This window comes from Hemibagrus wyckioides, linkage group LG11 (assembly GCF_019097595.1).
Source record: "Hemibagrus wyckioides isolate EC202008001 linkage group LG11, SWU_Hwy_1.0, whole genome shotgun sequence".
NCBI lineage: Eukaryota > Metazoa > Chordata > Actinopteri > Siluriformes > Bagridae > Hemibagrus > Hemibagrus wyckioides.
Window position 1 is genome coordinate 9,206,352 of NC_080720.1, and position 13,229 is coordinate 9,219,580.

Sequence of the window (13,229 nt, forward strand, 5' to 3'; positions counted from 1 at the left end):
TTTTCTGACAACACAAATTTGTATGATTGACACTAAGAGAGAGAAGCATGCGATCGAATATTTATACTTTACAGATGAAGAAAATCCGAGGTACTGTGCGGGAGTTGATTATTTTCCAACAATGGACACTTGTAATTTATTAATGAACAACACATCATTGTGAGCAGTTATGCAATGTTTTACCACTGCAAGTAGGCATTCCTTTGCGGTAGTAATAACATTTAACAGTGGGTAGCATTGCAGATGTTTTCTTTCTGCTAAAATAAAACATTCTGGAGGGAGTTTGTGTATAAAATTAAGCTGTGTATATATGCATCGTACGAGATGAAGGAGAAGCAGTGTGTGCACTTTGCCATGGATCATGTGTTCTCTACTGTCTTCACTCCCACTGGTAGTCACTGCACCGCTCTCAACTTTGTTGCGTCTCTGGACACACCCACTTCTGATCGCCAATTACTCATGTTCACTGCAAGACCCCGGCTTTTACTGAAGATTAACGATCTCTGTGCTGCATCACTATTTGTGGTAATGTTGCATTATAAATAAATGTTGAGGCAAGATTTTTCCTGTTATCCATTATGTATAGCAGATACAGTATAAACAATTGTTTCCTCACTTGCCTCATTCTCTCTCTTTTTCTTTTCTGGACGTTAATAAAAAAAAGGCAACTGGAAAACATTGAGGAATCCTTCTATAAAATGGTTTAAGTTGATGTGGTAGCCCAGTGGTTAGGATGTAGGATGTACTGATCAGAAGGTTATGAGTTTGAATCCCAGCACCAAGATGGGCTAGAAAATTAATGAACACTGTAGGACCACAGACAACAGAGAACTGAACAGCGCTGTGATATCGTGTATAAGTAGGGAATAAAACACAATGCTGTTATAAGAAAATCATCCACATCAGTGGGTTGTGATGCAGTCAGGCACAATGTGGAATTACTACTGGAAGTGAATTATTTTCCTATAACAGCAGGTATTGAAAGGTTTTATTCCTCTTATCCTGCTGTGATGTGTCGACGATTACAACTTTTCATTTATTATTAAACAACACAAGCATTTACATATAATGTTCTGGAAACATCCATGTGACAAGTTCGTCCCTGTTTATCACTTACGTTATAACAACAAGCAGTGGCTCACATCACCTGAACTGTTTTTAATGATTGCATAAATGTATGAAAATATAGACTATGTTGTTTACCTAAAACAGACAAAACAAACAAAAAAAATTATTATTGTTAAAAAGATCGCCAAAACTGATTAAGTTAATGTAAATGACAGAAAACTACAAACTAACTAAACCTTAGCAATACTATAGATAGATACAGATAGATAGATAGATAGATAGATAGATAGATAGATAGATAGATAGATAGATAGATAGATGGACAACAATTGTGCAGAAGGCTAATGAGACTAATGAGTATAGATTACAGAGAACTAACTAAACCTGACTGATAACTAGACATGATAAGATGTGTGCTTTGAGGCGGCTGTGACATCACAGCAGCGCGCGGCATGACATCGGGATGCGCGTGAGTCTGTGATGCGGCTCTGCCTCCAATCCGGTATCATGCTAAAGTGTGCATTTGACCCGGAATAAACGCCCTGCATCTGTCCTTCACCCCAAACGCCGTGCTTTCTCGCGTATTCTCCTATAGCGCGGCTCCATACGCCAGGAAACAGTGATCATCTGACCTTTGGTGATCAGCGAATGACAAATCAAAGGTCAGCGTTCGTGGCATCAGCTGGACCCGCGGCCGACTGGAGAATGCACGCGCTGAGAGGTAAGAGCTTATTTACATTTACATTAAGAAAAAAACGTATAGGATTATTGCTGTGCAACATTCATAGCCGGTGTTGCGCGGTTTCAATAGAGACTGAATGGAGATGTTACATAACGCGTCGTGCGCGCTGTGGTCATGATTTGAGTCCCGGCACATGATGTCCATTATAACACAACCTCCATAGGCTGTCACCATGCAATATGGCTCCATGCATTTATAGTGCTGACTTGATATGAATGGCGGAATATATCACTGACACATGAGCAATGTTTTCGTTTTGGAGCTTATCGCTAAAAAAAAAAACAAGGTGTACAATCTATTGACTGCAGAAGCGTTTAATCTGCAAACAACAGCCGGCTTAGACATAAACAGACAGTAGATCACTGATATTTCGTAAAATGTCCGAACATTAAACGACTAAACGTTAGAGTGCACAATAACATGTCAGTGGTGTGCCTAAGAAGACACCTGCGCGCGTTCAGGAACAAATAATTCGCATCAGTAGTCTGTGCAGGGCTTAATCGTTTATTTTTCATTCACACATCTCTGTCTTTATAATAAACCGGAGCCCAATCGAGCTCGAGCTCCTCGCAAACGGAAGTGAATTTTTTTGACGTCATCGGATCCGGAATTCCAAGCAGCTTCTGACGCGCTTTAAGGGTGCACTACAGAGGGCTTGCGAAAATGAGACGGAAATGCACCCTATATAGTGCACTAGAGCCACGATTGTGATTCAGCCTGTTTCAATGAAGGGGGATTCAAGGTGTGCGCTTATTTTTGCATTTTGCAAGAGAAAACGGTGTACGTATATAGATTTAAAACAATGCACAATAAACAGCCGGGCAACTTAGTATGGTATAGTATAGTATAGATCAGTATAGTATAGTGTGGTATAGTATAGTGTAGTATAGTATAGAGTAGTATAGTAGAATAGTGTAGTGTAGTATAGCATAATATAGTATAGTATACTATAGTATAGTATAGTGTCTTATAATATAGTACATTATCTGGACTGTTTAGATTTTTCTTTGTTTAATTATACGTAAGAACGTATTGTCTGCCTGTTTCCACGGATATGGCATCACTTCTGTCCATACAGACGCTCGCGGTGCGTAACATCGTCCTAAACGGCGGTTTTCCGAGCATGCGCACTTCACCGTTCTTAGTCTTCTGTATAAATTTGAATGGTGGAGGGATAAGGATAATAAATATGACTGTCAAAAATAAGCTTCGAGTGACAGTAACGAAGAAGAGAAAATAAAACAAAAATATCTGTATTGTTTCACGCAGACCCGTATAAGTGTGCTATAATGGGACAGCTTGGTAAGTCAGAGAAAAACAGAAGTGTTTAGTGATTTGTCCGCTTGTATTTGAGCCGAGGAATATTATGAAATAAAGTCTGCACCGTTTGCCAGCTCTTTAAAGGACGACAAAATGACGAAATGATCCTATTCATTTAAATTGCTTTAAATAATTTAAATGTAAAAATGGATCATATGATTTTTAATAATAATAATAATAATAATAATAATAATAATAATAATAGTTGTTGTTGTTGTTGTTGTTGTTGTTGTTGTTATTATTATTATTATTATTATTATTATTATTATTAATCAACATTATCGTGTTGGAGTTGAAAAGCAAAGCAAAGTGTGGGTGGGACAAACAATACTGGTAAATGATTGGTCATTGGGAAGCAATGCTGATCAGTGATTGGCTGTGCAGTTGGGAACTTAGTGCCACTCAGTCAAGGTTACACACTGGCAGTGAAGTGAGTGAACCTGCTCTGTAAACCTCTATGTAACCAGCAGCTGTGATGTGAGCAATGCAAAAAAATTTGCTAGATTTTTACCAGGCACTTAAAATAAATAAATAAATAAAGTCAAAAGAAAAAGTTGTCAACACTGGAAATATGTATTGATCTAAATCCAACAGTATATATAATGTATATCTAATGAAGCTGTCAATATTTTCCAGCACTAAAAAAGGAAACAGAAAATGACACAAAATTGGACTGGATTAAAATACTCAAAATCTCAAATAAAAAGAGAAGACTTCCTAAATGTTCAGTGCCAGATTTTAAAGCAAAGAACAGGCTTAGTGTTTTATATTTTACATTATCCTCCTTGTAATGATAACCTGAGGCTTTTATAGAGCATTGGAGATCAGCATTTGGGAACTTTGATCAGCAGATTTGACTGTACTATCCTTTCAAGACATTTCTTAGTAAAAAACCATCATAAAAGATCACAAGACCTGTGTTAATCAACTACTTCACTGGAGTATTATATTAACTGACACCCCAGCTGTTTTCACCCAAGTGCATGAGGGCGATAAAAGAGAAATCTAAGCAAACACAGCAAACCAAAGTTATTTCCTAACATTGCAGAAGAGGGTCAATGTTAAGTCAGCAACTTATGTGAAGACAGCAACATGACTCTGTATGGCTTTATATACACTAAGTTCCCACTGCGTCCTTTCTCAGTTTCCTAGACACAGCTAGGCTTAAGAGAAAGCATGCAGGCCTGGTCGCTGCCAAGTAATGCGTCCAGAGACGGAAGCTTGCAACACCAACAAGCTGACACTGAACTAAATCATTCTTTAGGAGAGAAATAGTCTTGGGCTGGAGAGCCTCCATTCACAAAGCTCTAAATGTTTTATCTAGGTTGATTAAAAGGTTACTGTCTTACCCAATTGCTTGTCTTGTCACACACACACACACACACACACAAACAAACACAGTTTTAAGAGTATGTAGGAATTTCAGCATTACACTGGAATCTGGACAAACATAAATCCATATGTGACATATATTTTATGATAAAAACATCAGACAATATCCAGTCCTATCAACTGATTAAAGCACTGGCAGATCAGATGCTTCTGCCAACCTTCATTTCATTCTGTTCTTTCCTTATTTAACTGAAACTAATTTGGTGGGGTAAAAATGAAGTCCTCAATTAAAATGTGTTATACTAATTATAGGCTGAAGTGAAGAAACATCACAGTCACGGCTGTGTCTTGTTGTTCACACTCAAAGTAGGATTTTTAACATGAAACAAGCTTTTACCGACCCAGCATTTAATTCTTATTCCTCTGCATATGAGCATATACGAGGAAACAGTGGAACTGATTACCATGGGACCCTAGGAGGCGAGTGATTCAGTGAGTCTGGACAAAAACCTCTGCATTATTATTTACAAAAAGGTCTCTCTCATTTAGACACAACAGGTTCAGAAAAGAAATAAACTACATGACTGAATGCAGTGTGTATCATATTGCAAATTAGAGGGTGTGAGGTTTGTTCAACAGCCTTTGTGTCTTTTGAAAGAGAGAGCATACACAAAAGGTTAAACAAATGATGATTGTAATGATAATGATGATAATATTAATATTAATATTAATATTAATAGTAATATTACTACTACTACTAATAATAATAATAAATAGGTAGATAGATAACTATTATCTAAAAACTAAACCAATTCCACAGCATAAACCTTTAATTATTATTATTATTATTATAAAACAAAACAATAAATAAAAATATCCTACAAACAAGTACATAATAATAATAATAATAATAATAATAATAATAATAATAATAATAATAATAATAATAAATAGATATTTTAAAAAATAATTTATTAAAGCTCTTTTTTTAAAATAATATCTGTAGTTGTGTTGAATAAACGCCTGTAAACGTGTAGAAGCTGAATCTATGTGCGGGGCAGACTGAACCATTTCCTCCTCTGAAAGGGGTGAATTAAAGACATGGTAAAGCTTCAAACACTATTTACGTAAGGAAACGTCCATCTCTACATCTCTTACTCTGTAGATGTTTCATTTATTTCTGATTCCAATCATTTAGAAGCTTAATCCTGCAGACCAAATTAAAACATCCCGTTTTTGAGGTTTTTCAGCTCCCCTTCTGTTGAAGGCACCCGGGGTATCCAGTTCCAAACACCCCCCCACCCCCTACACCCTGCACATACCCGCACCCCCCTACACTCATCTCCGGCGCTCCTGCGGGCGAGCAGCGGTGTACCGGTGGTGTAAATAGTGCTGTTGGAGGAAGGAGGATGGAGAAGCCGCAGTAAATGCGGCTCATGATGCCGAAACGATCCTCCTCCGTTATTCAGACTAGAGAGAGAGAGAGAGAGAGAGAGAGAGAGACGCTGCATTTAGGCATAACGGGGATGTGATGCATTAGTCCTCTCCTCCCTCCATCTCCTCCTCCTTTGCTTCTCCACTGCGAGGAGACTAAAGATGCGCACACCACCTTGAAGCGACCTCGTTTGTACGCGATTGACGATTTGTGCTCATGAGCTTGCTCGGAGGCTACAAAAAGAGGAGCGGTTATGATGGTTATGAATCTTTGCAGTTGGTCGATAGCGGAGGAGGCGGCGGAGACTTCAGCAGCAGCGGCGGCGGCGGCGGAGGAGGAGGAGGAGGAGGATTGGCGGCAGTGACCCTCGGCTCCAAGGCGCGACCGGACCACTGCAGCATCATGGACGGCTCAGGTAAAGCTTTTCACACTGACGTGCTCTAAATGATACTAAACTCTACCTTTACTTGTCACATGGGTGGTACCTTTCAAGGCTACACCTTTTTACATCTTTAATGTGTCTGCTACATGGTTATGTGAATGCGGTTTAGTTTTAGTTCATATAATGGGTCTTAAGCACAATTCCCACACCTTTGTTTAGTTTATAGAGTAAAGGTTCACTCAGTGCACCTTGGCTACAAAAGATCACTGAAAAGGGGAGGGACAGTTCAGGATGCTTTTTCCCACTGACAGTTCTGCATAGGTGATGGCTTAAACCCATACTTTATATTATTATTATTATTATTATTATTATTATTATTATTATTATTGTTGTTATTATTATTATTACCTGAATAGAGTGTGCTATTTAGACCTACACTATATGTGCAAAATTATGTAGACACCTGACCATCACACCCATATGTTGTTCTTGAAAGCACACACACAAGACATAGACTGTCTTTGTATGCTGCAGCATTAAGATTTTCCTTCACTAGTACTAAGAGAAGTTCCAGCATGACAATGTCCCTGTGCACAAAGCAAGCTCCATAAAGACATGGTTTCCCAGTGAAAGAACTCAAGTTTTCTGCACAGAGCACTGACCTCAACCCTACTGAACATCTTTGAAACTTTGAGCTGAAACATAGACTGCACCCCAGGCCTCCTTGCCTGACTTCAGTGGGTGACCTGCCTTATTCTCTTGTGGCTGAATACTGGAGGTTATTATAATGGTAAAGGGGAACTAAATCTAGAATGGGATGTTCAACAAGCACATACAGGTGTGATGATAGGTGTCCATAAACCTTTGGCCATATGATATGTATGAAGAGATACAATTTGGGATGTGACCCAGTCGCCTTGAGACACAGATCTCGTTGAAAATTGTTCACACTTACAAGTCCGTCACAGGATCAGCCATAATGTCTTATATTCTCCTGTATCCTCCTGTATCTTGTTTTTCTATCACTTCCCAGATTTTAAATATTTTATTCTTTATCCAAGGCTGTAGATGTTACCACTTTTAATTGTTAAAATTTAGCCTATGCTGCTGTTGAGCTATTAACTCTGTGTCTAGCCTTGGTCACTCCTCTTACATCAGGTGTGGATTGTATTTAGAATTTGGTGGTGCTTTGCACAACAGCTCCTTGGTCCCTGGTTCAATCCTAAATCCGGATTACTGTTTGTGTGGTTTGGCATGTTCTACCCATCTGGTAGGTTCTGCAGTTTCCTCTCACTTCCCAAAAACATGCCAGTTTACTGGCTATGTGAAATAACCCCCTAGGAGTGAATGAGTGTGTCAGAGTGTCTGTGTGTTTGGTGTCCCACCTCACATCCAGTGTTCCAGGGATGAGACTAGGATCCACTGTGACCTAGACCAGGATAAAGTGCTTAATGAATAATTTGTAAACATCATACATAAAACTGACCAGAAGCCAATAATCAAAGTCTTTGTGTCTGTGGGAATCCCCAAAGTTTTCATGTACATTTGGAAAATTTCCCTATTTCTCCCAAACTCCAGCTTAAGGCTGGCAACAGTGACAAGTATCTATTGTATTCTATCTATTGTATACAAGTATTTATGTCTGTAAGTGTTGATACCAGATACATATGTTAATAACATTTCACCGCACATGGAACCAATCATGCAAAAATGCATGAGAAGGTGTCTGGAGTGCTTCACTTATCTGATAGGATTTTCACAGACCACATATGGTATGAAAGATTATTCAGGATTAGTCAAAAGATATACAGCAGGACTCTTTGAGACACTTAAAGATACAATGATTAATATCTGGACTAAAACAGAAATCTTATAATATCTTTGCAACTTGTCATGTTTTCCTGGTGTAGATTGTACTGAACTTGCTGTCCTAAATGTTATCTTGACAAAACCAAGCATAATGGTAGCAGTTAGCCTCTTTAATCCGGGTATTATCCCTGGATGTGTAGCACGTTAACAGGTGGCAGGTTGCAGTCACTGAGGATCAAATGTTTACTGCTTGCTATCGTTACACTATTTTGCCTGAATGACAGCTCAACCCTAGTTAAATAAAAAATGATAAAGTTCCAGGCTGCAGGGTTACAGCGAGGGTCAGGCTTCCACAAAACATGTTAAAGGTCATGTGAAAAAGAAGTAATATCCTGACATGTATCATTTGTTCCAAATAATCTACACATTCCAGCACTGAAACAGAAATAATTACAGACTGACATCTAGCACAATGTTAGATAACTATCTAGCTAATATTGCAGAATATTCTGAAAGTAAAATCAGTAAACTCTTCCTATTTATGATTTTGGCAGAATTGATAAGTACTCAAATAAAGAAACATCTTGACATGTATTAATTAGTAGCACATAGCATGTGTTGAAATGCAATATCCAGGTAACAAACATATGTTTGGCCAGCACCAGCTAACCAGCTAAATGGGTAATAACAAATTGACCACTAGCATAATGTTTGCTGGCAATTTAGCAGCTTATTAGCATATTCAGGAAGTAAACTCAGTGAGCTCTTTAGTTACTGCATTTAATTTTTTCCCCTGTTTACAAATTTGCCACAAATGAAGAAATCTGCAAGAAAGAAACCAATGTTTTGTCACTGAATAATTACACTTTCACAGTCTACTAGCATAGTATTTGCTAACTTGCTAACTAGCAGTCTGTTAGCGTCTTCAGTAAAGTTAGTCTAGTTACTGTATTTTTCTTCAATTCTCTCAATTACACTTTTGGCAAAATGTTTAAATACATGATGAGGAAACTTACAGTAGAATTCTAAAAATCTATATTAATAACTAAAGACCATTCTGTTCTTTTGAATCCTTCATCAAATGCTCCACAGCGCCGCTAACCAGCTAAAAATAATATTTTATATCGCTGCAATTGAACAGCCCAGGTATTTGGAGGGGACAGGCATAAATTATTATGGTGTCATTTAAAAGCTTACGGTCATTGTTTTATAATGAGAAAAAAAGTGCATGTTTGGTCAGCATGAGTGATTTCTGACATCAGATCGATGATTATTACAGATATCATCAACCTCTCGCTTCATATAACTGATCACTGTGTCAAGATTGATCGACTGCAAACATTAGCTCATTTATAACAGCTTTCTCTCTCTCTCTCTCTCTCTCATTCACTTTTTAATACAGAATCCAAGTTACACATTTGGTTATACTAACATGCCCCCCCCACACACACACTGAGAAAGCTTACACAACCTCACATGCAGTCACTCAAGCATAAACACAGTATAAAATCTAACATTCAGCCCAATATCCAGCTTTATAGCTATAGTTACCAATATTGCAGTTAGTGTTTTAACTGATTAGGGAAAGAGAAACTTGGTAAAATGGTAACTGCAATTAAAGTAATACATACACATTCTTAATATCGCTTGTGCTGATTACTCTGACCTGCAGGTGTATGCAGATTTAATCTTGGCCTGGGCAGAAGAGCAGTGTTGCCACATGGGAGTGATAAAACAGGGTCGTGGGATGGGAGTGTGCATTTTAGGCTGAGAGTGCACTTCATCTGTAAAACACAGTGTGTGTGTGTGTGTATGTGTGTGTGTGTGTGTGTGTGTGTGTGAGAGAGAGAGAGAGAGAAAGAGGGAGGGAGTGAGAGAGTGAGAGTGAAAAAGTGTTATTACAGATTGGATGACTGTTTGAAATAGATTTGCCTCAACTTAATTTCTGATTCTTTTAGTTCATTTTACATTAAAATGTGAATCCGTGGGCTGTCTGTTTGTTTTGCCTAATGTTAAGGGTTTCTCAGTGTTTATTTGGATGCTTAAGTATTCAAAATGAAACTTTAGTGTTGTCCCTGAAGGACAAGGGGGGACCCCCCACCCCCCCAACCACATACCTAATTTAACCTCTTTAACAAAAAACTATTCATCAGTTTAAATGCCAGAAATACATGTAAAAAAATCTTTTCTGTAAGGGAAACTTTGCTGTAGCCATCTTCAAAGGGCGAGAGCACCAAAGGACCTTCAAAATGTCTAAATTTGGCCATTTACTTAGATGTTTTAATTTAGTCATGGCCAAGTTCCACTTATAACATATCTCTACACCATTGACATTGCAGCCTCCAACCAGCGAGGGTGAAAACAATTACATGAAACCAAATGGCAGCATCTTTATCTTTTCAAATTGTTGCTCGTACATCACATAACCTAACATGAAATCACACACTAAAGTAAAGAATAAAATGCTATGAACAAGCTCGTAGATTAGCTAGTGTCGCTGTGATTGGGATTGCAGACTACTCATACATCCCTGTGAGCATTCTACATGTTATACACCTTATTCCTGTACGCACATTTTTACACTGATCTCTTGTCTTCTAGCTACTGTAAATATCAGCGTATCAGCAACAAGATCCCATTACCAGCTAATATTTTCCATCTCATAGTGATGGATTTCTCTTATTCCTAAACAAATTTGCTAATGAGTATTATTCTTTTTTTTTTTTATTCCAGCTTGACACTTCATATTTTTATCTGTTAGTAGTTAGATTTAATGTTGTGGAGTGTCCACAAAATAACAAGTCCATGTGAATAAGCTGTTACTGTAGAAATGATTTGTTATTTGCCTTGCAGCAGGGTCCTTCGGACCAGAGAATTCAGTGGTTTTTCAGAGGAGCAAAGTTAATGCTTAGACTGTTTTCTGGGTTTTTTGTGTTGTTTCTGAATAAGACGGTAGCTCTGTGCCTGCCTGAGCATAATCCATAATTGAAGAGCTAAAGCTGGGTCCAATGACAGAACACAAACACACACACACACACACACACAGACACACGCAAACACACACCGGCCAGCACTGAAGAATTCCATGTCATCAAAAGCAGATCTAACCTGCTAGACAGTGAGAATAAAAGAAACAAGTGAGAAGCAGGCATGGCATTAAATAGAGAATGTGCGAGGGAGACAGCGACACCTTTATATCTCCATCTTCACTGATCTTTCCTCCTGATATAGAGCAGCCCTCCTGGGTCCTGTTTCTCTTTCTCTTTTTTTCTTCTTTGTTTCTCTTTTTGCTCTCCTGTCTCACAGAGATGACCCCTTACAGGATAAAAGGGACTTTAGTAGCAGTTCAGAGCTCCTGTGTTCCCTGAAAGAACAGCCCTGGACTTTGAAGTCAGCTGGGCATCTCGGCCCACTTCAAATAGAGCCCTTCTGTGTTTTTATGGCCGGTCAGCCTGGTAGTCCGCTATGTTTTATGTCAACCGGTCCAGCGAAACCAGCCTATACTGCTCATTAGTGGAAAGGTTGAAGGGTCAGCTAAAACTCAGTGACATTTTATTTCTGCATTTCATAAAATCAAGCCCAGAATTGGCGCAAGGATGTATTTGTTTTAATTTGATACAGAGCTTAAGTAAGGAATAAAACATGATGGGGTGTGTTGTTATAGGATAAGAATCAATTACAGGGTGACATTTCTACCCCAGAGTTGATTAGGTTCCAAAGAAAGCATGTGTTGAAGCAGCAATTACAATCACAATTTTTAATTTATTAATGAACATCTTGTGTTTATTTGAACCTTTAGGCTTATATTTATCGTTGTGGAACAATTTCTTGTTATCACTTATACAGTACTATACAGGATATGAGCAGTTCCCTCACCAGATTTTTTTAATAAAAGTAAATAAATAATAGTAAATAAATAAAATAAATGTTAAATATCTTATTATAGAAAATGTAACCATATCAATGATCATCAATTTTTCTACATTTATGTTTCCTCTGCTTTCCATTTTATGTTTTTCTGTCTTTGTGTGCCTGTGCTATATGTCCCATGTTAAATAACAGCACGTTTTTAATGTTTATTATTAGTGTTCCATTACGTGGTGAAGTCAAAGAGGTGAATGTATATGAGTGCAGTAATATTAACCTACCATCTGAATTAAATTTCATGATTTTTACTGTGGGGAGCTGTAGCTGGACATGGTCATGTGACTAGGTAACTCTCTATTCTTTGTTAAACGGATAGACTCATTGTGCAATTCAGAAACACTGATATCTCTGAAACTGCCTTATAAATATTAATGAAAAGTCTGTCTGCTCTGCTGATGTCTGCTCCAGTTTGGGACGTTTCTCAATTCCAGAAAAAAATCCTGACCTTTTTTGCTACAATTCAGAATAAAATCTCCATATTTGTCTCACTTTTTTCTTTTTCTTTAGGGAGGGCATCATTTGTACCCCTCTTCGTTACCATGACTGTTAATCAAAACTACAGGATGCACACACAGTCCATTCATTCATTCATTCATTCTTTCATCTTCAGTAAGAGCTTTATCTTGGGCGAGGGTTACAGTGGATACACAGCCTGTCTCACAAAACTGAGCATGTGACAGGATTACACCCAGGATGGGACGCCAGTCCACTGCAGGACATCACAGTGAGGGACAAAAGCAGCTAAATTCCACCAACTCAACTCACATATTTAACAGCAGCGGGAATCTCTAGGCACCATACAGTTGGATTAAATTTCTATTCAAATCTCTGAGATGTGATAAAATGATTCTTTATGGTCTTGATTTATTTATTTTGTTTAATAACTGTATCCTACAATAGGATCACTATGCAGCAGGGTAGTCTTTTATAAATGTCCTAGCAGTGTTTCAGAGATAAAAAGATATGAGTATACGGTTTAATTGTTGCCATGAAACAGCAGCATCACCATCCATCTGTTTTCTGATTCGCTTATCCTACACAGGTAGAGCTGGGCGATTAATCGTTATTATCGATTAATTCAAATTTATGGTTTATGTCGATGTTGATATAAATGAAATTTAAGGGGAACTGAAGCCAACACGAATTTGTGTAGAGTTTATGGAGATTCGCAGAATTCTTAGGTTGGCTGAATAGAAATGTTAAAAATGGCCTAG

General features: G+C 38.0%; 1 protein-coding gene across 3 annotated transcripts in view; it reads left to right on the plus strand.

Annotated features, from left to right (window-relative positions):
• Positions 1-1,526: 1,526 nt before the first annotated feature.
• Positions 1,527-13,229, plus strand: part of dnajc6 (DnaJ (Hsp40) homolog, subfamily C, member 6) — a 42,301-nt gene continuing 30,598 nt past the window's right edge. Inside the window, exons 1-2 of one of the 3 annotated variants that reach the window (XM_058403874.1) lie at positions 1,527-1,789; positions 6,174-6,312. In XM_058403874.1, the coding sequence (XP_058259857.1) occupies positions 6,300-6,312 (13 nt within the window). In that variant the 5' untranslated portion in view covers positions 1,527-1,789; positions 6,174-6,299. Of the gene's footprint in view, positions 1,790-5,791; positions 6,313-13,229 lie in introns of those variants that run through there. The other 2 variants (XM_058403871.1, XM_058403872.1) reach the window with 2 other exon arrangements.